General features: G+C 37.2%; 1 protein-coding gene across 4 annotated transcripts in view; it reads right to left on the bottom strand.

Moving 5' to 3' along the window:
* Positions 1–7,417: 7,417 nt before the first annotated feature.
* The window catches only part of SNCA (synuclein alpha), a 129,556-nt gene continuing 112,390 nt past the window's right edge, over positions 7,418–24,583 (bottom strand). For 2 of the 4 annotated variants that reach the window (XM_065877456.1, XM_065877457.1), the window contains 2 exons: positions 9,608–9,686; positions 7,419–7,451 (listed from right to left, as the gene is read on the bottom strand). In XM_065877456.1, coding sequence (XP_065733528.1) covers positions 7,419–7,451; positions 9,608–9,686 — 112 coding nt within the window. Of the gene's footprint in view, positions 7,452–9,607; positions 9,689–24,583 lie in introns of all 4 variants that reach the window. The other 2 variants (XM_065877459.1, XM_065877458.1) reach the window with 2 other exon arrangements.

Consider the following 24,583-nt stretch of genomic DNA (forward strand, 5'->3'; position numbering starts at 1 on the left):
TCAGCAGTCGTCCTAGGGACTTGCTAAAGACAAAGAGGAAGGAAACAATGTTTTTCTATTGTGACTGTTGGTATTTCTGTTACCTCTCTTAGAATGCAGACATTTTCATGTAAAATATTGCCTCCTTTTAGGTAAAAAATGAGAGTTACCAAGTGAGAGGAGTATGGGGGAAGATAATGGGAAATGAATGAGATTTGGGAAATAGATGGAAATTCAAGTGGCTGTTTTTCTCCTTTGTGGTTGATAATAATCTGTTTTAGACTAGTGAGTTATATATATATATATATATATATATATATATATATATATATATATACACGCTTGTCTTTTTTTCTAGTGACCAGTACCAAAAGTAGTGAACATATGAATATATCATATAAATATAAATATCAAACACATCTCACTTGGATGTGAAGATGTATGACTTGATGAGTATAGCTGGGTCTAAAGATAGATGTGTCTCATAAATACAGTGTTTGCATTTGGTACATATTTATTTCGTAGTAAGTAACTTTCTTTGATGCTAGGTGATTTCTGTGAATATTCATACTGGTTATTAAACCATTAACATCCTCCCATAGCTATTAGTAAATAGGCTCTGCTCAAGTCTCCAGAGTGGCTCTACCATTATCCTAATCTTGATTACTGTTTTATTTATGTATGATTTATTTAGATATAATTGACATATAGCGTCATGTTAGTTTTAGGTGTACAACATAAAGATTGATATTTGTATATGTTGTGAAATGATCAGTGTCTAGTAAACATTCATTACCACAATGTTTCTTCTTGTGATGAGAACTTTTAAGATCTTTTAACAACTTTCAAATATACTGTTATTAACTGTAGTCACCATGCTGTACATTATATTCCCATGACTTAGTTTATTTTATAACTGGAAGGAAGTTTGTACATTTTGACTTCTTTCACCCATTCCACACCCCGCCCCCCGCTCCCCCCCCCCAACTCACCACCTCTGAAAACCACCTGTTTATTCTCTATGAGTTCCATTTTGGGGGTTATTTTTTAGATTCCACACATAAGTGAGATCATACAGTATTTGTCTGACATATTTCACTTAGCATAATACCCTCAAGTTCTATTCATGTTGTCACAGATGGAAAGATTTCCTTCTTTTTATGGCTGAATGGTATGCCATTGTACATACAGTTGACCTTTGAACAATGCAGGAGTTAGCGTGTGCCCATCCTCTGCACAGTCAAGATTTTTATGCAACTTATCAAACCCCCCATATCCTCGATTCCATATCTGTGGATTCAACCAACCGTGGATCATGTAGTACTGTAGTATTTACTATTGAAAAAAAAACATATAAGTGGATTCCCACAGTTCAAACCCATGTTGTTCAAGGGTCAACTGTATATACCAAATTTTCTTTATCCATTCATCTATTGATGGACATTTAGGTTGCTTCCATATCTATGCTATTGTAAATGACTCTGCTATGAATGTGAAGATGCACCTATCTTTTTTTTTTTTTTCTTTTGGCTGCAGTGCCGCAGCTTGAGGGATCTTAGTTCCCTGACCAGGGATCGAACCCGTGCCCCCTGCAGTGGAAGCATGGAGTCTTAACCACTGGACCACCAGGTAAGTCCTGCATCTATCTTTTTGAGTTAGTGTTTTTGTTTTCTTTGGGTAAATACCCAGAAGTGAGATTGCTGGATCATATGTCAGTTCTATTTTTAATTTTTTGAGGAACCTCCATACTGTTTTCCATAATGGCTATACCAATTTACATTCCCACCAACAGTGCACAAGGGTTCCCTTTTCTCCATATCCTTGCCAACACTTGTTTTCTCTTGTCTTTTTGATAATAGCCATTCCAACAAGTGTGAGGTGATATCTCCTTGTAGTTTTGATGTGCATTGCCCTGATGATTAGTGATATTGAACACCTTTTCATGTACATGTTGGCCAGCTGTATGTCTTCTTCGGAAAAATGCCTGTTCAGATTTCCTGCCAATTTTTCAATTGAATTATTTGCTATTGAGCTGTATGAGTCTGTATATATTTTGGATATTAACCTTTTCTCAGATATATGATTTGCAAATGTTTTCTCCAATTCAGTAGATTGCTTTTTCATTTAGTTGATGGTTTCCTTTGCTGTGCAGAAGCTTTTTAGTTTGATGTGATCCCACTTGTTTATTTTTGCTTTTATTACCTTTGCTGTCAAATCCAAGATATAATTGCCAAGACTGATGTCAAGGCCTTACTGCCTATGTTTTTTTCTAGGAATTTTATGGTTTCAGGTCTCACATTCAAGTCTTTCATCCATTTTCAGTTAGTTTTGGTGTATGGTGTAAGATGGTGGTCTAGTTTCATTCTTCTGCATATGGCTGTCCAGTTTTCCCAACACCATTAATAGAAGAGACTATCCTTTCCCCATTGTATATTCTTGGCTTCTTTGTTGTAAATTAACTGACCCTATATGCATAATTTCTGGGCCCTCTATTCTGTTCCATTGATCTGTCTGTTTTTCTGCCAGTACCATACTGTTCTGACTACCATAGTTTTGTAATATAGCTTAAAATCAGGGGGTATGGTGCCTCCAGTTTTGCTCTTCTTTTTTAAGATTGCATTGGCTATTATAACTTTTATATTAGGATATATAAATGAATATATCTACACATTTAAAATATTTATTTCTTATTTATCTTTAAAAATATAGTGTTCTCTACTACTACTACTATCACCACTACCACCACCACTTGTACCAATACTACTAATAGTATCACTGATTCATTGATCACTTACCATAGGCAAGTCATAGTCTTAAGCATTCTACTTATATTAACTCATTTAATCCACACAGCACTGCTATGAGGTACTATTATTGTCATCTGCATTTTTACAGACAAGGAAACAGAAACACCAAGAGATTAAGTAACTTGTTCAAAGTAACACAGGTAGTAAATGACATAGCTGGGAGTCAAACCTACATAGTCTACTTTTAGAATCCAGGATCCTCACTACTACTCCTGCCAACCTAGTTAAGCAAGCACCCCTGATTATTTTTGGAAAAGAATGTTGTATTCTTTTCTAAGATAAACACATAGACTTGCTACTATATTTGTTTAGATTTGACTTTACTGGAGCCCAGTTTAGCTTTGACATTTACAGATGGGCTAGCTTTCATCTCACTTCAAGATATAAAGCAACCTGGTATTTAGTCTACCTGCAAAACGCAGTTAGGAAGCCCTAGAGGAACCTAATTAAAATGCAGCACATTTCCAAGGCACTGTATCTTGCTGTGTTGCCATAGAAACAGTGGGAATTTCTGGTCACTGACCTTTAAGGGAATCAGAGAATACTTTTTCATAAGGTTCATAAGAAGACCTAGCTCAGTGTATTAACCATAGTTGTAGGATCAACTTTGGAAATCCCCTATGCAATCCTTCCTGACTTCAGAAGTATATCAGCAAAACCTACTAGAGGCTCAAACTGGACTTTTTGAAGGAATGCTTTTTAACTGCTTCCAATAACCATCTGTACCACTGGTTTTAAAATAATCAAAGATAGTGTTGTAGCAGCAAAGAAACATTATAAAGGAAATCTTTGATAATTATACAGGAGATATTGGAACTAAAATAATATTTAGAAATAGTTTTGGTGTTATAGCTATTCTATTGCATTTGGATTCCTGAAATCTAGGTTTACTCAAAGGATAAAATAGAGCATTACTGTATCAAAAAATATACCTAGAAAATCAAGGCTTAATATAATTTAAAAATATAAATTATTAATTCATGTACTTTCCAGTTTATTCATTTATAAATTCAGCCATTACATTAATAAATATGTATAATTGAACAGTTTTATTTATATATATGCATTTTTGCCATTTGACAGAAGCTAAGTACCCATGATGCAACAGGAAGATGAAAAAGCCTGCCTTACTGTAGACTACTGTTATTATGTTGATATTTTTGCCTTCTGCTGAAAATAAATAACTTAGTCCTAGCGACAGGATGTGCATAGTTTAGTTATAAGGAAGGATCAATCAGGTTAGTCAGGAGCTGGCTAATTTCTCCTAGAATTAGAAATAAATCTCCGTATACATGAATATGACTTATTCTAGACATAGATGCCTGAAGAAGGCTAGAAATATACTAATAATTATATCTAGAAAAGCAAGGCTACTATCACATTCTCTAGACTTCTGGGGGGTTACTGACATAGTTGTATGTCCTCACTCTGAGAGATGATGTGACCTAGGGGCTGAGAGCACAGACTCTGGCCCCATATTGATCGAACTTCTGTTCTGGCCACTTCTTAGCTCTGTGGCTATGAGAACATTACTTAGCCTGCAGGTGCCTCTGTTTGCTCATATATAAACTGAGGATAGTAGTGGAACTTAGTGCTGTTTTGAGAATTAAACAAGTTACTATTGATAAATCACTTACACCTGTATTTGACACATAGTAATAAAAAAAAGTATCTGCAATTTAAATTCCAGGGACAGAGAAAACAGGGAGGTACCAGCCCTGTTGTGCTCCTGCCCAAGACAGAAACAACACAGTAGGATGAACTCATCCTACATAGGAAGAGTGTGGTGTCAGTGTGGTGGACGGAGGAGTCTGTCAAGTTTTCAGTCAGAACATTGCGTTTTTCTTCCTCAGTGTGGATGTGGAAAGCATTATCCCTGAGAACTATTGGTTGTCCTGAGGCATGTGTATGTGTCTGTGTGTGCTGATCCAATAGTTAGCCACTGGGTGAGCCAGAAGGTTGGGAAATATATCTCATACTGGTGGGAGATGTTGAAAAGATCTGACTTGGAATGCCAAACCATACATTAGACTGTTGTGCTGCCAATTGTGGCCAAAGCCCATCCTGACCTGTTTTGCTAAAGCCCCATGGAGCATATGAGGCTGAATAACTCAGACTTGGGGGGATGATGTCTGCAAAATAAGCCTGGGAGCAGACTAACCCTCAGGGCACTTGTCAGGTAGATGTCTCAGCAGTGGCTGTGAGACAAGAATCCTGAAAAGGCTTACGTGCCTTGCACAAATTTTGTTTAAGTGCTTGGTTCAAGACAACCGCTACTGGTGTATATCTTCCCGTGGTATTTTCTGTGCACATATTGGTACTAGAAGGCTCCTTGTACAGAAAGGCTGTAATTTTCCATGTGGTTTCCTCATGAATGTATCTAATGAAACAAGAGACTTACGGCTTCTCTCCAGTTTAAGACTACATACACAGCAGCTTAACACTCTGTAGTCTCTTTCCAATTAGGCAAAAGACTAAGCTTCTGTGGTGATCGTGCGGGGGAGTCGTTATATTCACTCTGCCTTCCCTCCTTGCCGATGCCTAATATACATCAAATCACTCACGATTACATCTGAGCTGTCTAGCACTTCTAGAACATTTTCTTAAAATTATACTTTCTGTTGGGGACTTTTTAAAGTGGCCATGCCATTTGTCTCCTGAATAATTAAAAAGATTAAAAAAAAGTATTGATTTGTATAGGTCTTTTGACATTCAAATTTATTGTCAGCACCTATGGGGAATTAACAGATTTTCCCTAAGTAGAAAAACCTTTCCTAAAGAAATCTCCTAGAATGCATATGTTTACCAGAATTTAAAGGAGTCCAAGAGATTTTTATAAATCTAGAGACATTAAGGCGATTCTCTGGTAGTTCCCAGAGATGTTTAAAGGTACTTCCTGGAAGGAAAAGATTTGATTTAAAAAAAAGAAAATCCTGGGTTAAAGTTAACCAGGTTCTCTCAGAGCCTTTAACGTGCTGATGTTAATATGCCTTATGATTACCTAAAGAGGATGTAGTCAATATCATTTCTTACACTTCTGTATTCTATGGAACCCACTTTTTTATTTATTGATTTACTGAAGTGTAGTTGATTTACAGTGTTGTTAATTTCTGCTGTAAAGTGATTCAGTTATACATATATATACATTCTTTTTCATATTCTTTTCCACTATGGTTTATCACAGGATATTGAATATAGATAGCTCCCTGTGCTATACAGGAGGACCTTGTTGTTTATCCATTCTGTATATACTAGTTTGCATCTGCTAACCCCAAATTCCCACTCCATCCCTCCCCACTTCCCCCCCCCCCACAACCACAGGTCTGTTCTCTATGTCTGTGAGTCTGTTTCTGTTTCGTAGTTAGTTTCATTTGTGTCATAGTTTAGATTACACAACATGATATCATATGTCTTTCTGACTTACTTCAGTTAGTATGAGAATCGCTGGGTCCATCCTTGTTGCTGCAAATGGCATTACTTCACTCTTTTTTATGGCTTATTGGGTTGGCCAAAAAGTTCGTTTGTGAAAAACCCACACAGACATTTTGGCCAGCCCAGTATATATGTACCACATCTTCTTTGTCCATTCATCTGTCGATGGACATTTAGGTTGCTTCCAAGTCTTGGCTATTGTGAACAGTTGCTATGAACACAGGGGTGCATATATATCTTTTTGAATTATAGCTTTGTCTGGATATATGCCCAGGAGTGGGATTGCTGGATCATATGGTAATCCTATTTTTAGTTTTCTGAGGAACCTCCATACAGTTTTCCATAGTGGCTGCACCAACTTACATTTCCACCAACAGTGTAGGAGGGGAACCCACTTTTTTAGTAGGGTCTCTTAAGGTACTAGTGCGCATCAGAACGTATTTTGGGCAGTGCTGCTTCAGGGAATTCCCACAGTAAAGGGTTAATGTTTCATCTCATCTTTTTAAACTGCTCTAAAATCTATCCTCCTTCAAATGGCCATGAAGAACTTTAAGTTAATCGTGTCAGCTCTCATTGCATGTTGTTTATAAGCATGGTTTTATTATTCAAGTGAGATGGGATAAAAATAAGATTTTTGTAATGAGAACATTTTATTTTAATTTTCACCATTTATATACAAACACAAGATAAAACACATCACAAAACTAACATTTTATAGTTAATATTTATAGGTGCATAGTTTCATGCTCACGTATTTAAGTATTATATGTATTAAATTTCACAATACATCAATATATTTAGAATCATTAAAAGACACCTGAAAATCTTATAATATATTATAGTAAATCATATTATATAGTAAATCACTCACAATTTTTCAACATCAGCAACAAAAACTTAGTGGCGATTTAGAAATAAGTGGCAGTCACTTAGGTATTTTTAATTTAATTTAACACTTTAGATTTGAATTCACAGTATCCACAGCACACAGAGACCCTGCTATCATATATTAGGTGGGAGGGAAGCACCGAAATGCTGAGTTGGGGCAGGTACAGATACGCCAATCGCTGCTGATGGAAGACTTCAAGACACACTGAAAACTTTGAGAAAATGTCATGACTGGGCACGTTGGAACTGAGCACTGGTACAGGGTGGTACATCTGTCAGCAGATCTCAGGAAACTGGGAGCAAAGATATTTCTTAGGCTTCAGGTTCGTAATCCTGATACCCTTCCTAATAATAGGAAAATCGGAAAGACAACACGAAGTTTTAGTATAAGTGACCAGTGATCGGGGCTTTAGGGCAAAAATGAGATGGGACATGGCTTGCCACTTTGAATAAAGGTTAGAGTCTTAACAGTTCTAGAACTATTCTGCTACATCCAGTATATTTTTCTTCTTTTTAATAGTTTTGTCTTCCTGTCAAATATAAAAGGGAATTATTATTCTTGTGATCAGCATTAGGGTGTCTGAATTCTACTTCCACATGCGCCATTTAGTAATCATATGACAGTCCTGTAGGACACAGTAGCCGGTCTATCTTATCTGGCTCTCATCTTCTTCAACTAAAGTGTTAGTTTCTTTCTAAGAAATCACCTGATTTGGTTCTACAACATTTAAAGGCAAGTCACATTTTCTCTCCTTTTACTTTCCCAGTTGGGAATATCTTCATCTGTGGCTTCAATTATTACTATTTCAAAGCTCCTTCTCTCTCCCTAGAACTTGGATAACATAGACAATAAAAATATTGATGGTCTTAACCAAAGTGGCCAGATTAGTCCTCCTAAAAAACAACTCTAATAATAGCAGAATCCTGCTTAAAAACATATTTTCAATAACTCAAGCTGCTTTCTGAATGAAGTACAAACTTAAATGGCCAGGTTTTTACAGTACTTTACAATTCGTCTTTGACCCATCTCTGCAGCCTTCCTCTGTCACTCTTCTCAAAGCTTGAACCACATTTAATTACTCACTGTGCCTCTGACATATCCACAGGCACTCCCAGACATGTATGCCTTGGAGTTTTCCTTGTGTTAGAATGTCCTCCCTTCATTTTGGCCTATCATATCTCCCACCCCTTCCCACGCAGATCACTACCCACCTCTGCTATAAAACTTCTCCCGACTGATCTAAAGAAATCTTGTAAAATGTTAACCTTTTCTGTGCATCGTGTATATTTTTGCCCCTGTGATGCCTGGTGCATAAAAGGCAGTCAATAAGGTTTGTTAGGGGTATCATGATGAATAAATGAAGGGATGCACTTGTATTTGTTTTTCAAACCTACTAGAGTGTAAACTCCTTGCATCTGGGTACTAGCAGTTACTCTTCCTGTATTTCTGTAGTGTTTATTAGCATTGTGCCACGTATAAAAAGACCCCCAAATACTGGTAAAATTAATTAGGCAAATAATTTAAGCTCAATTTCTGCAAATGGGATGATTGTCAATATGCCTTGTAATAATGCCATGAAGAAGAAGAATAACCTAACTACAACACGCTTTAACTCAATTTTTAGTGGTGGTGTCTGGTTTCGATATCAGGGTAATATTGTTCTCACAGAATTGGTTAGGGCGTGCTCCCTCTTCTATTTTTTTGGATGATAAGTTAATTGGCATTAATTGTAATTAGTGGTATTTTTTCTTCTTTAAATGTTTGGTAAAATTCACCAGTGAAGCCATCTGGTCCTGGAATTCTATCCTTGGCTGGGTTTTTAAATAATTCATTCTTTTTCAATTAGACATGTATTCAGATTTTCTATTTCTTCCTGAGTCAGTTTCATTCATCTAAAAGTGTTTTCTAATTTCTCTTGTGATACCTTTTCTATTAAAGAAACTTACTTTCAAATTAAAGTATGCTGTTTAAAATGTTAGACTGATCCATTGCAAACTATGCATTTATCATATTTCTACTCTCTAATTTTTTTGAGTAACTTTTACTATGCAAACGTCTCACTAGAAATGGATGGCAAATAATAATTACTACTTTTGGCATTTAGTTGATTTCTCTAACTTTCCAATTTTGGCATTTGTTTTAGAAGGTAAAGTGTCTAGTAAAATAATTCTTCAATGTAGGGGCCAGCAATCTCTTTCTGTAAAAGGCCAGGCTGTAAATATTTTAGGTTGTGTGGGCCACAAACTGTCTCTATCAGTGCTGTTGCCTTTTTTTTTTTTTTTTTAACTCTTTACAAACGTAAAAACCATTCACAGCTTGAAAGCTGTCCACACAATACATGTCCTGGATTTGGCTAACTTGTGCATCTAGAGAGTAAGTCATTCTCTTTAAGGACAAACATAAGGGAAATCTGACAGTGACAGATTTGGGTTACTGATTGTTGGACCCAACTTGAACTCTTAAATTTTATTTTTGGAGTTTCACGTGTATAAACTCTTACCTCAGAAGGCATTTCATAAGCCTCACTGTCAGGATCCACAGGTGTATCTTCCAGAATTCCTTCCTGGGAGGCTCCTTCACTCTAATATTTAAATGAAAAGCATTCAAAGACTTTGAAGAGGTACCATTATTCACTTTTAAAAATCACAACCATATTTTGAAAAAAATCTTATATACAGTACTGGAAGGGATGTAATGAAAATGGCACTCCTTAGTGTCACTGCTAGCATTCTAAACTATACAGTGCCTTTGGTAAAACATTGAGGCAACAGGTGTTATTAACGCTAAAAATGTACAATTTTTTGGCCAAGTAATGCACCATTCGGGGAAACAGTCCAAAGCTAGAGAACAAAGGTGTTTCTCACAGGATCAATGACAGCAGTAAAAATTGTTAACCTAAATGCTCAATGGATGGTGAAGAATTAGGAAAATTATCATTCAACAATTCAAGATTATTAAAACATCTATTACTATGACATAAAAATTATATAAAAAATAAGAACCTCTTTAGGATACAATGTTTAGCAGTATATAAATGTTGTTGTATATATTATGGATACAGCCTAGGTAGAATTCAGATACAAAGGTGAAACAGATTGGAGGAAGGTACAACAAAATATGAAAAGTACTTTTTGCTGGGTAGCTGTGCATGTTATTTTTACCTTTTTGTAAGTTTTTAACTTATATAACCATTTATAATGTAAAAGCATACATATTTTATACTTTATTTCTAATAACGGCAAAGAAACAAATTTAAAAAACAAACTTCAAGACTGAAACCATACATATTACGCAGAAGAAAACGCAACTATTTGGTCAGTTTTCCAATTATCTCTCCTTAGGATACCGCAAATTCAACCTGTTGTGGTCATGGTTTTATTAGTGTTCTTCATTAAATACCTTTTGTTGCTTTGCATTTATTCCAGAAAAGGAATTGTAAAAAGAGGTGACTGAAAATTAAAAGAGCAGGGAGGCAACGTGAGCCTATATGAACTTGCTCAAAGATATCAAATAGTCCCTCAGTCAATGTAGCTTCCGTTTAAAACTATGCCTGATGTAAATAACATCTCCCCATGTCTTCATCTTGAAAATACAGGTAGGGAAAGGGATAAGGAAATGGATGACGGTGAGAAAACGTCACACTAAAGCTCATTCTTACATTAGCTGGGCAGAGAAGCTTATAGGTCATCCACCTCTGCCTAACTCCTGTTTTATAAATTTTAAAAGTCCAAGTTAATTATAAATTAAATAAGATACAAACCATCCCCCAAATACCTTACTTCTAAACATGGAGTAAAGGTACTGTTTTCAGTGTTTCACCTCTTGGTTCACGTCAAGAACATAGGTTCTGCTGATTGGTGGTTAGACACCAGGGCTGTAGTATCACAAGGCTTGAATTCAGATCCTAGCTTCTACAGATTCTAGATCTTTTGTGATGTTGAACAAGTTTCTTAAGCTTTCTCTAAGCATCAAATAGCCTTAGTGATAAAATGGGGCAGCAATAACTTCTTTAAATTGGGAGGAGCCAATGACATCATTAGTCCTCTCATTAGTATTTAGATAACTTTTAGTGATAGTCAGGTATGAGGAAAATAAGGTAAATTTCCTGTTTCTTTGCATTTTAAGCTTTAGGGATTTATTTTTCTAACCTAATTTGTTAAAAGATTTTGATATAGACTGGACAAGTAAATATGCAGGACTGACTTGCTTTCTATCACAAATGAGGTGCTAAGACTGGTGAATGTTATTGGATATGTGTGTGTATGTGTATTTGGGTGTGTCTGTTGCATTCTTCAAAGGTCATCCAAGTAATGGTCAGTGTTGCTGGTGAATTCTTTGGCTAGATTGATCATGTATTGGGATCAAGTAAAAATCCATCCCTATTAATTTTAAATAATGACTTACTTAGGTTGCAAGTACATAATAACTGCTGTTTTTAAAAGTACATGTATTTCTGAGCATGTATTTACCTAATCTTTAAAACCATACTCCAAATATCTACAGTTTATAAAGTAAAATATGTATCACTTGTGGGTCAGGATTTGAGAAGCCACAGAGGAAATGCTAATATAATATTGAAAAAGAAGTCAAATAAGTGATGAGACAGAAAGTCAGCTACAAAAGTAAAGACACATAAATAAATGGGAAAAAGAGGAATCAAGTGAAATATAAATACCAGGATGGTCAATAAGTATCAACATGTCACAAGAAGACGCCTATACTTTCAGGCATCTTTACTGACTAAAGGAATAAATATGTGTTGCTTTCACAAGTTTGCTAGACTTTACTGATTTCATTAAGATAGAAATACATTAATATTAATAAACTATCATTAAGGTTTTAACTGTATTATATGAAGTGGAAATAGCTCATAGACCTCCCATGAGGCAGGCTGTCCTTAGCCACATCTTGCCAAGGAAATCTGGCTTCAGAGGTTTAGTAATTTGCTCAAACTAGCAGAGGTGACTCCAGACTCTGTGCCCTTAACCACTATCCTGAGCTGCTTCTCCAAAAGAATTTTGGCATTCAAAATGTTTTCTTTAACTATCTATAGATTTCAGAAACTGAGAAATAGGACATTCTCTCACATCCTTGACTATGCCTTGCCTGTTCCTTCAAAACCCAGTTGAGTCTATTCCTGCTAAACAAAATTATCTTATAATTTGATTGCTGAAACCCATCAAAGAAGTTTATTCAGAAGCACTGTATGCTCTGTGGGGCCATTATACCTTTCATACTATAAAAGTTTACCCAGAAGGAAAAAAACAAAAAGTATTAGTTAAAGCACAAGTGAGAACTGCCTTTGTTTATCAAAACACTGATGAATTGTCTAGTGTGTAGAAAGAAACCACCCCAAGGGCATGGCTAGAGAAACTAGTGAGGATTGAGGAAATAGTGGGGATGAAGTTGCAGAATAAAAGAAAAGTACTCAAAATCCTTTAAGAACAGGGGTGTATGATATTCCATCCTACCATATCCTTCACACGTAGCCTGTTGGCCCTGAATATTCACTAAAGTGCTACCCAGTGGTCAGAATAGGATGCTGCAGTATGCGGAAAGCACAGCACAGGCAGGAGATGGATTATATATATAATGGAAGCAAGAAATTAGAACCAGAATCGACCAGGAAAAATGCAATCACAGGAAAACCATCAAACATGTATCTTGCCTTTCCTATACAAACTGTACCTTAGCACGCCATTGGATGCAATCAGCAAATTCTGGACTGTGGGAAATGATACAGGACAAATAACTACTTCAACAAGTAAACTGCAAGAAAAACAAAAGTTTTGGGAAACATACAGATTAAAGTGGACTTCAGAGAGCATTAGAAAATTACAACTTAAGAACCTTATTTCACTCTTATTTGGAATCCTGTTTTGAGAAAAGAGAAACAAATATGAGATGGGGGAATTTAAACACTGACTGGATATTTAATGAAAGAGTTCCTGTTTACTTTTAAAATGTGGTATTACATTTGGGTTTTACTTAAAGAAAGTCCATAAACTAAAAAATAATAATCAAATGTTTTTAGATCAAATAAGATATCTAGGCATTGCTTTGAAATTATCCAGGTTTGGGTTGGGAGAAATGAATAGGCTGTGAAGAAACAGGAGTCTATGTGGTGGTGATTGGTTGCATTTGAAGGGGAGAAAATGTGGCAGGTAGATTAATTTGAACTGAAGGCAGTCGAGGCCCAGCAGACTCAGGAAGAGCTTTTTACATCCTCCATAACTGCCTAAAAGAACGTAGATTAGAGGCCTGTACCAGAAAGAGAGCTTTCACCAGAGAGAACTTTTTGTTTACCTGAAAGCGTCATCTATATGGCAGGGAAAACATCTGATTACCAAAGACCTGCTCATCTCACCTTCCTGTGAATTGCCCTCCTTCCCTTTGAAGCTCGGGCCCCTATCCCATTCTTCAGCTCAGGGTAGTATATAAACCTCAATTGCCCGACTGCCTTTGAGTTCCATATCTTTGTGGGGCTCTCAAACATATGAAAGTAAATTTGTTTTTCTCCTGTTAATCTGTCTTATGTCAATTTACTTACGAGACCAACCAAAGAACCTATAAGGAACGAAGGGAAAATTTGTCTTCCCCAATAGTTTGGTGCCGAACGTGGGGCTCTCCTTTGGCTGGACATTGCTTGTTCTGGGGTTGCTGCAGCTGAGAGATCCTGGAAGCTCTGGTAGAAGGTAAGAATTCTTACCACATCAGTCTCCTGGATCTCTGCCTGCAGGATCTGGTAGAAGCAAGAGTGGGGAGAATCCTTTTCTTTTTTGTAGATTTAGATTAGCAGGAGACATTATTTGTGTGAGTCAGTTCCTTTGGTATAGTGACTCTGGTAAAGATTTGTTCTGATAAAGATTTGTTATGAGTATTCTTGCTTTCTATTGATTCCTCTCCTCCTAGGTCATGGTTTTCTTTTGTCTTTTGTGTTGTTTGTCATAAGGAGGAAAATCACAGGGTTGAATACAGGCATAGGTCCTATAAGCTTGTTGTTTGAGCTAGCCTTACAGACTGGTGAGTTCATGATTCGCACGAGACTGGCATCTCTTTAGACAAGCTTTGCTGTGGTTCCCCTATATTAAAGACAACAACAACACCAGAGATGAAGGATTCTTTTTGTCTTGTTCAGCCCCATCTACCTGTTTTAACTTCCCTTTCCTGTTAAGATCTGCAGAAAGCACTCTGTCCAGACCACCAGGCCCAGGGTATAAAGATTACTTGTGTAAATCATGAAAGCCAGGAGGTGAATTTAGCAGAATCACTTGGAATGGGTGGTAGGGCTGGCTTCGCTGCCCCTTACAACTCCTTGTACTTTTCCATCTACTTTTCTGATTACAAGACCCTGTAATCAGGTTCTGCCAGCTTCAGGCTTTCCTATGCAATGTCCCTTGCAAATGTTTTCTGGACCCCCAATGCAAGAATTCATGTCTATGGATGGCGGTAGTTCTGTTAAATTACAAAACCCTTTTACCTCTACTTTCAGTTCCTACCAAATTTAGGGAGGAGTTAAAAAGATTAGTGTACATTCACAATCCCACTTACAGCTAACAAGGTGTGTTTTTCCCCTCCATAAAAACTATTTTGGATTATATATAATAAAATTATGTTGTAGTTAACAGACAAAACAGACAGCTCCTGGCGGTGGCAGGGTGGAGGGGAACTCTCACAGAAGAAGCAGATGACCCAGGCCCTCCTATAAATAATCGGGAAATGGATCAGCTTGAGGCCAATATTCAGGGGCTAATAGAAGCAGCAGTAGAGGTTTTTTCCTCCTGAAGTGAACTGGTCCGAGACAGAATTGTACATTCAGGAAAAGGAAAACATTTGAAGGCCTTCGTTAAAGACTTTATCCAGACTTTTAAAAGGCATACTGCATTAAACCCTGAAGCTCCAGAACATAGCAATCTTTTGATTTCCGTCTTCTTTGGAAATCTCCCTGATATAAGGAAGCAAATTAAAGATAATGTAGTTGGATGGGTGGGCCAGCCCCTTGACAGTATTCAGGCTGCAACCCAATCTTTGAGGAATTAAAATCAACTGTCCTTATCTTGCAAACCTTTGCAAAACCAGAAATGCAGCTCTAGAAACAATTCAAAACACACCTATCTTTACCAACCCCCAAACCTCCCCAGTTCATCTCAAAATGCTTGCACATATTGTAAAAACTCAGGACATTGGAACAGAAGTGTTCTAAAAAGAAGGAAAATAGTAATTACCCTAGACTTCTGATAATTATAGAGAAACATATTCCAAAACTCCTTGGAGACAATTCCCATTCTTTCTTTGTCCCTTGAAGATGTAAATCTTCCATGTCTTTGAAATGTAAACACCCCAAGGATATAACTAATAACACAGCCCACCATCCTCTGAGACTGAAGTAAACAAAAGGCGGGGTGGGAGGTGGGGGGAGGCTTTTTAAAATAAAACACAAACTGCTATAAAATTTCCCTTGTGGAAAAGTTAATCCACAGCTTCTATAGGATTACTTATTTCGGACAAATGAAAGTCCTTGCCACAAAAATTAGTAAAATGCTTTAGCCATTTGAGTGGTAACCTTCACTTGTTCCATCTTCCAGAGACACAATTTGGATTCAACTGTAATTTACGAGCTAATGAATTGTATTGTTGTACCTGATTCTTGGCTAAAATTTAGGGTCCCTGTTGGTATCTGTGTGTTTATATATGTCTATATGTTATGTATATGCGATATATTTCTACCTCTGGATGGTATTGCCAAAATTAGTTTGCCAAAAAAAAAAAAAAAATTAACTGACTTTGTTTAACTGGCTTAAAGAAAAACATGCACTTATCAATTTAAATATTTTAAACACTCTGAAATATAATAGACACTAACCCAAATGCTTTTCAAGTTCATGGGGTCTGGGACAATCTTTGGTAAATAAAAGCTAGTTTAAGTTTGTTGGTTTAATTAAAATCGGCATGTCTTTAGAGTTTTCAGCATTAAATATAATTTACTCGACCTAGGTTTACTAAAAGTCAAATAAGCTCACGTGTCTCTGTTACAGAATTTGTCAGAAAGAAAAATAACCTAAGATGATGGCTAGCTGCTTTAATGTCTCATGACATTTTATGAGTAATCTAAATATGATTGTTAAGAACAAGTGAATGAAATAATTTTAGGGGAGAAAAAAATTTTAAGTGAACTTTTCAAAAATAATTACGGTTTATGATATGTCTACTTAAATAGTTTTCTAAACCTCTTTGGTAATTTAGAGTTTTGCTATGTTAAGTTAAAGGATGGAAATTCATTGAGGTCATTTCCAAATAAGATAAAATACAGAACATAGGTTTATCCACTTTTGGCTTCTTATTACAGAGAAACTAAAGATATTTAGATCTGTCAGTAAAATGTCTTGTGTCACATTAAAAAAAAATTGTACTATGAGAAAGCATATACTTCTAGAAATTACGAAATGTACTCCTAAATTTGCCAGTCTATGGAATGACAGTGTGACAGTTCACAATTGCTTACTTAGTCGTCACTAGATATTAAAGTTTCCAAGAGTTAAGAATTCTAATTAATATACGTAATTGAAACTACTAGAAAGAAAAAAACTCTGTATGCAAGGGAATAAGATGTGTTTTTGGCTAAGAAAAGGTATGAGGTATGGAGATAGAAAAAGACTAATTTTGTCCTAAAATAATTATTTCAGAATGAGAAAGCAGAAAATAAAAGACAAACTAAGTGGATATACAGAGTTGGGGAGAGAGGGAAGGAGGGAGGATAGGAAAAGAGAATTTTGCCTTGTGTAGTCAAACTGGCTAAAATTGAATGCATTTATTATAAATATTTAAGAAATAAGCTTTAATAACAATAGTTTACTTATATTCGTGTAAAACTAAAAATTTTCTTTCATCTGCAAGAACAAGATTTTCTTAGACTAGTCTGCTCTTCATAAGATTGTGAGAGGTTAAAGATTCTGTATTTTATCAAAATAATTTATTGTGCTTCATGTTCTCTTTATCAAGTCTTTGATTACTTAAGAAAACTGAGTCTTCTCTATTAAAAGAACTTATTTTTTTTTTAACAATTATGTAACTTTCTATATCTTCCTGCAAAGTATTTTCTTGTCACTTTGGTTAAATGGATTGACTAAATATTGTACCACAATGACCTATGATCCTATTTGAACCCCCCAAATCAAATTCTAAATGAAATCTTTTTGTCCTTGAAATAATTGGGATTTTCAAGAGGGTCCCTGGAACATCCCAAAAGATTGGTTCTCTCACCTTATATTAAAAGAAAAAAAGGAGAGATGTTAAACTAGTTAAGTTTATTTGATGTTAAATTACATGGCAAGTATTGTCAGGCAAGAAGTAATACTAAACCTTCTTTATGTTGTGTTTCTATGGATGTATGTTATTAATATGTATTCCAGAAATTGTATAAAATTCCTAAAAATGATATGTATTGTTTTCAGTCACAATTCCAGTTATTATTTTAAAATGTTGTATGTCGGGCTTCCCTGGTGGTGCAGTGGTTGAGAGTCTGCCTGCCCATGCAGGGGACATGGGTTCGTGCCCCGGTCTGGGAAGATCCCACATGCTGCGGAGCAGCTGGGCCCGTGAGCCATGGCCGCTGAGCCTGCGTGTCCGGAGCCTGTGCTCCGCAACGGGAGAGGCCACAACAGTGAGAGGCCTGCATACCACAAAAAAAAAAAAAAAAAAGATGCTGTATGTCACAAAAATAATCAAATTTCCTTATCAACTGCATTATAATGAACTCTCATCAAATCTTTAACTGTGACTTTTCTTTTGTCATTTACAGACAGTTACTCTTTTACTCCGATGCTTTGGAAAAGGTTTCTTGCAAAAGTGCTTCACCTTCAAGAAACTCCTGGAAAGGAATCTAACAAGTACAGGTTTTTGATAACTTTCTGATCATACCATTAAACTGGGTAAGAATTTGCATTAATCTAATGGAGAAACTGACGGCTTCATAAAACTGCTAACAAAAGATCAGTATCAGTAAGAATTAATTACATGGGAGTGAATGACTGATGAGGATGAGAACAACTTTTATGACTTTTTGTTTGAAATATTCTTGGTTCCTTGGTTTTGTTTTTCTAGATTTAAAGAAACCTTTTTCTTTCTCTCTTAAGCTATTAGCAAGTTGGGAAATATACCTTTGTGAACAAAGATACAACAATTACTTTTTCTCACTATCTGATCCCTCCAGAATGTGGAGACTCTTAGTGAGTATTCTTATTTTCATGGCATTACAATTATTTGCGTAAGTTCAATAGGAATCTGTCCTCATAACATGACACAACTGGAAACACTGGTTATACACCAAGGCTTTGACTGGAATGTCATATTTGAGAATGTGCAGAGTCAGATATGACCAGACAGGTTTAAGGAACTAAGGTTGACTTTATGGAGCCAATAATGCCCCTTGAAAAACCAGCCTGGTACTTTCCTTACAGGGTTCCTGGAAGCCTTATCAGACGAGTAAGGAAAGTCACTTCCTGGCAGGTGCAGGAACCTCAAGATAGCTTGGGGACCTCAAGAGGAGAAGAATTACCCCAAATATATAGGTACTGCAGGCAGAGTCTGATGGTAAGTCCTTGGCTTGGCTGCCTAGCCTCCAGAGGCGTTTAAAAGTTAAATCTGAGATTCCTTATGAAAGGTTCCAACAAAGCCGATTTAAAAGAGCCTATATGGTCAGCCACTATTCTTGTTGCACTTATGTAAATAATAAGGCCAAGTTTGTTGAAACTAGACTTAATTTGCAGAGACATTAGTCTTACCATGGTTATCTTTGGTAGAAATGAAGCTAACTGTAGAGAGAAAAAGCATGTCTCAGTAATATACTGTTGTGGATATCATATTCTAGTGCTGTTAATTGTCTTTGAGGTTTTGTTTTCTACCTGTAAACTGGACTGGATCCTGAATTCTTCTAGTTTCCTTCAATATTTGGCTAAAACTCACCAAGCTAATATTTCCAACTTTTACCCACTTCTTGACTTGGAATCACTCTGAACAAAAACTGCTCTCTTCCTGAGTCTCTGCAAACTAAATGTGAACAACTTGATATAAACTTCCCAGAAATCATCACAGCAGCTCATGTATACATAGTCTTTATGCCTGTTGCTGTGTGGGCCCCTCAGAAAGTTTACCTGAACACCCAATGCCACCAGAAATATTCAAACTGCAAAAGATGTTTTGGCCCTGACAGCTAGAAATCTTCTTCACTGGCTGCCCTTAGGACTCAAACTGGGTTTATAGTCTGCTCCAAACATTAACCTTTGTTTTTCTTTTGTTTCCACAGAAATGCTTTTTTATTGAATATCTAATTGCTTGCACAATATAGGCCTAACTGTGGGAGCCCAACTGCATCACTGCCTTCTGAAATGAGGCAACTCTTTGACGGAATTGACCTATTCTCAGGACTCAAGACACTGGTTCAGTGAGAGGAGCAATCGACCAGCTCAACTTCTGGACTGTGAAACTTCTTGGAGAAGTTTTAAAGGTGGGACTGAAGAGGAGCGGAACGTGCCACCCCCAAATTTGCTACTTCGGCAGGTAGATTATCTTAAGCTGAAAGCAATTAAGGCCCAGCAGACTCAGAAGAGCTTTCTGCCCCTGCCCTTAACTGCCTAAAACAGTTTAGACAGGGAGGGGAGGAGACAAGATGGTGGACAAGAAGAACTTGAGCTCACCCCCTCTCACAAAAAACAGCAAAATCACAACTAACTGCTCAACAACCAACCATTGACAAAAGAGACTGCAAACTACCAAAAAAGATATCCTACATCGAACGATAAAGAAGAAGCCACAACAAGATGGTAGGAGGAGCACTTTCGTGATATAATCAAATCTCATACCTGCCAGTTGGGTGACCCACAGACTGGAAAATAACTATATCACAGAGGTTCTCCCACTGGAGTGAGAGTTCTCAGCCCCACGTCAGGCTCCCCATTCTGAGGGTCTGGAATCGGGAGGAGGAGCCCCCAGAGCATTTGGCTTTGAAGGCCAGAATGGCTTGAGTGCAGGAGCTCCACAGAACTGGGGGAAACAGAGACTCCACTCTTGGAGGGTGCACACAAGGTTTCACATGCACTGGGACCCAGCACAAAGTAGTGACTCCACAGGAGCCTGGGCCAGGCCTACCTGCGAGTCCTGGATGCTCTCCTGGGGAGATGGGGGTCAACTGTGGCTCACCGTGGGTGCAGGGACACTGGTGGTGGAGGCCCCAGAGAATGATCATTGGCGTGATCTCTCCTGGAGGTCACCATTTTGGCACCGAGACCCAGCCCCACTCAATGGTCTGCAGGCTCCACTGCTGGGACACCTAAGGCCAAACAACTAATAGGGTGGAAACACAGCCCCACCCGTCAGCACACAGGCTGCCTAAAGTCATCCTGAGCCACTTCTAACACACCACTTGACCCAGCCCTGCCCACCTGAGGGGCAAGACCCAATTCCACCCACCAGTGAGCAGGCACCAGAAGCAAGAGGAACTACGATCCTGCAGCCTACAGAATGGAGACCACAAACACAGAAAGTTAGACAAAATGAGATGGTAGAGAAATATGCTCCAGACGAAGGAACAAGATAAAACTAAGTGAAGTGGAGATAGGCAATCTACCTGAAAAAGAATTCAGAGTAGTAATAGTGAAGATGATCCAAGATCTTGGAAAAAGAATGGAGTCACAGACCAAGAAAATACAGGAAATGTTTAACACATTATTGACTGGGGGATTTTTACAGAAACTAATGCCTGTGGCTGTAATACATCTCTGGTCAAAAATGTGTTGACAAAGAGCTAGAAGATTTAAAGAACAAACAGAAATGAACAATATGATAACTGAAATGAAATGAAAAATACACTAGAAGATATCAATAGCAGAATAAATGAGGCAGAAGAACAAACAAGTGAGCTGGAAGAGATTGGTGGAAATCACTGCCATATGGTGCTGGCATGAAAACAGAAATATACATCAATGGAACAGGATAGAAAGCCCAGAGATAAACCCACGCACCTATGGTCAATTAATCTACAACAAAGGAGGCAAGAATATACAATGGAGAAAAGACAGTCTCTTCAATAAGTGGTGCTGGGAAAACTGAACAGCTATATGTAAAAGAATGAAATTAGAACATTCTCTAACACCATATACAAAAATAAACTCAAAATGGACTAAAGACTGAAATATAAGACCGGATAGTATAAAACTCATAGAGGAAAACATACGCAGAACACTCTTTGACATAAATCACAGCAATATCTTTTTGAATCCACCTTCTACAGTAATGAAAATAAAAACAAAAATGAACAAATGGGACCTAATTAAACTTAAAAGCTTTTGCACAGTATAAACAAAACGAAAAGATCAACCACAGAATGGGAGAAAATATTTGCAAATGAATCGACAAGGGATTAATTTCCAAAATATACAAACAGCTCATGCAGCTCAATATCAAAAAAAAAAAAAAAAAAAAAAACCAAACAACCCAATCGAAAAATGGGCAGAAGGCCTAAATAGACATTTCTCCAAAGAAGACATACATATGGCCAACAGGCACATGAAAAGATGCTCAACAGAGCCGGTTATTAGAGAAATGCAAATCAAAACTACAGTGAGGTATCACCTCACACTAGTCAGAATGGCCATCATCAAAAAGTATACAAATAACAAATGCTGGAGAGGGTGTGGAGAAAAGGGAACCCTCCTGCACTGTTGGTGGGAATGTAAGTTGGTGCAGCCACTATGGAAAACAGTATGGAGGTTCCTCAGAAAACTAAGAATGACCATATGATCCAGCAATCCCACTCCTGGGTATATATCCAGACAAACCTATAATTGAAAAAGATACATGCACCCCTATCTATGTTCATAGCAGCACTATTTACAATAGCCAGGACATGAAACCAACCAAAATGTCCATCAACAGATGAATGGATAAAGAAGATGCGGTACTTATATACAATGGAATACTGCTCAGCCATAAAAAAAGAATGAAATAATGCCATTTGCAGCAATGTGGATGCAACTAGAGATTATCATACTAAGTGACATAAGTCAGAAAGAGAAAGACAAATACCACATGATATCACTGATATGTGGAATCTAAAATATGGCACAAATGAACCTGTCTACAAAACAGAAACAGATTCACAGACATAGAGAACAGACTTGTAAGTGCCAAGGCAGGGTGGGGGAGGGATGGACTGGGAGATTGGGGTTAGTAGATGCAAAGTATTTCATATAGAATGGATAAACAACAAGGTCCTATTGTATAGCACAGGGAATTATATTCAATATCCTGGGATAAACCATAATGGTAAAGAATATAAAAAAGAATGTATATATGTATATAACTGAGTCACTTTGCTGTACAGCAGAGATTAACACAACATAGTAAATTAACTATGCTTCAATTAAGAAAATAATAAATTAAAAAGTAATTTAAAAATACAATCCCATTTTAATTAAATGATACTTTTAGAGAAACCAGTCTTATATGTATTTAGAAGCTATTCATGCTCTACTTTGGATAATCTGTTAGCATATTACTCATTTTCTTGCCTTTTGCTCTTCTAACTCTTTCTTTAGTCTTGGCAATCCTTTCAGAAAGAAAGAGGGAGAGAGAGGAGGATAAAGTGAACAGATGAAATGAGAAAAAGTTTGACTGTTTTTTTTTTTTTTTTGCGGTACGCGGGCCTCTCACTGCTGTGGCCTCTCCCGTTGCAGGGCACAGGCTCCGGACACGCAGGCCCAGCGGCCATGGCTCACGGGCCCAGCCGCTCCGCGGCATGTGGGATCCTCCCGAACCGGGGCACAAACCCACGTCCCCTGCATCAGCAGGCGGACTGTCGACCACTGCACCACCAGGGAAGCCCAAGTTTGACTGTTTTTAATAAAAGGTTTGGGATTGGGGGAGAGAGTAAAGCTAATACATTAAATCTATTTTAGCATTACTTTTGGATGTTCTTTATCAGTATCCTTAAATCTAGTTTTACATACATTCAGCCATAAATTATAAAATAACTAGTCTATTAATTGGTCTATAAATCAGGAATCAGTGTGAAATCATTTTTTAGAAGAAATTTTCATTATATAGCAAAGAAATAGTATTCTATCTTAAATCTTCACCCTTGGTAAGCATAACAAGTAGCTCAGTGACTGCCATATTTATGAAAGTGGCATATAATTAGCTGACTCAATAAGACTTCACAGCAGAGCAAAAAAGCTTTTCTCATGTTACTTGGATATAGACCTAGTTGCAAATACTAATACACAGCAGGAAGTCTGGGAATAAAGTATTTTCAGTTTTCATGTTCAAAGATTAATCCTCCATTAATAAAATGATATTATATATGTCTAAATATATATTTATATTTGCTGATTATTCAAGTTTGCATGGATAGAATTCTTGAAGATCAGCCCCTTGGCTAGTGCTTGAATAAGATATCATCAAAGTGAAAGTGGGTCAGCCTGAGGAAGAGCTACTCTTCTGTTGCCAGTTCTTTCATCTTTGCAAATGCATTGATATTTGGAGGCAAGTCTAAAACTAGCAACTGGGGGAGGAATCAGTGGGGAGTGCAGGTTTTGACAAAGAGAGAGATAGCGAGTCTGCTTTCATATCTTAGTGAACCTAGGGAAAGCTGAAAGGCTCCTGGGAAGGAGGAAATTCCTGTGAAGAGCATAGTGAACCAGCCTTCGGTGTCTGCTTTCAAAAACAAGTGGGAAACTGGTCTTAATACCTGACTGGGAGAAAATACTTCAGGCAAAACAAACTGCTCATACACGAAAAGGTGGACAGGACCCATAGGGCTCTGAAGCAGAGAGAGAAGGCAAGAGCTTCAAGATTGGTGCATGTGAAACGCAGAAAAAGAAGCTTAAAGAACGAGTAAAGATCTGCCTTCTTCATCTAAGAGAGCAAAGATTAGGAAAAGCTGTAAGAAAGGCAGAGCAGGAACACAGTACGGTCATGCATAGGTGGTAACCTGAGGTTCCAGGAGTCTCCATGCTACTGGGAACAGATGCCAGTCCAGTGTGAAGGGCTTTCAAGATCTGGAAGGAAAACTCTTCAAGAGGATCTCAGCCTTCAGGTTGGAATATCTTTGTTTAGCATCTAAGATGGGATGCAGAGGGAACAATGCCCCCCTCAGACCACAGTAGTCAATTTCAATACGTGTTGCAGTTACTCTACCCTATAATTTCTACCATTAAGTTCTTTTCACATTAGTTGTGGTTGTTTCTTTTGGTTACTTAGAAAAGCTTTCCTCTATCCTTGTCTCAACAAATCTGAGATAAAACGGAATTTACTTAGAAGACTATCAAGAAATATCATGGGCTGAGTATATCCTCAGAAGATCATTCAAATGAAGTATTGTTAAATGCTTAATTTTCCATCTTACTCTTACATGGAATAACAATAATAGGTAAGGTTTATTTAGTGTGTACTCTGTATTTGTACTGTTCCAAGAGTTTCAAAT

This window comes from Phocoena phocoena, chromosome 5, assembly GCF_963924675.1.
Source record: "Phocoena phocoena chromosome 5, mPhoPho1.1, whole genome shotgun sequence".
Lineage (NCBI taxonomy): Eukaryota > Metazoa > Chordata > Mammalia > Artiodactyla > Phocoenidae > Phocoena > Phocoena phocoena.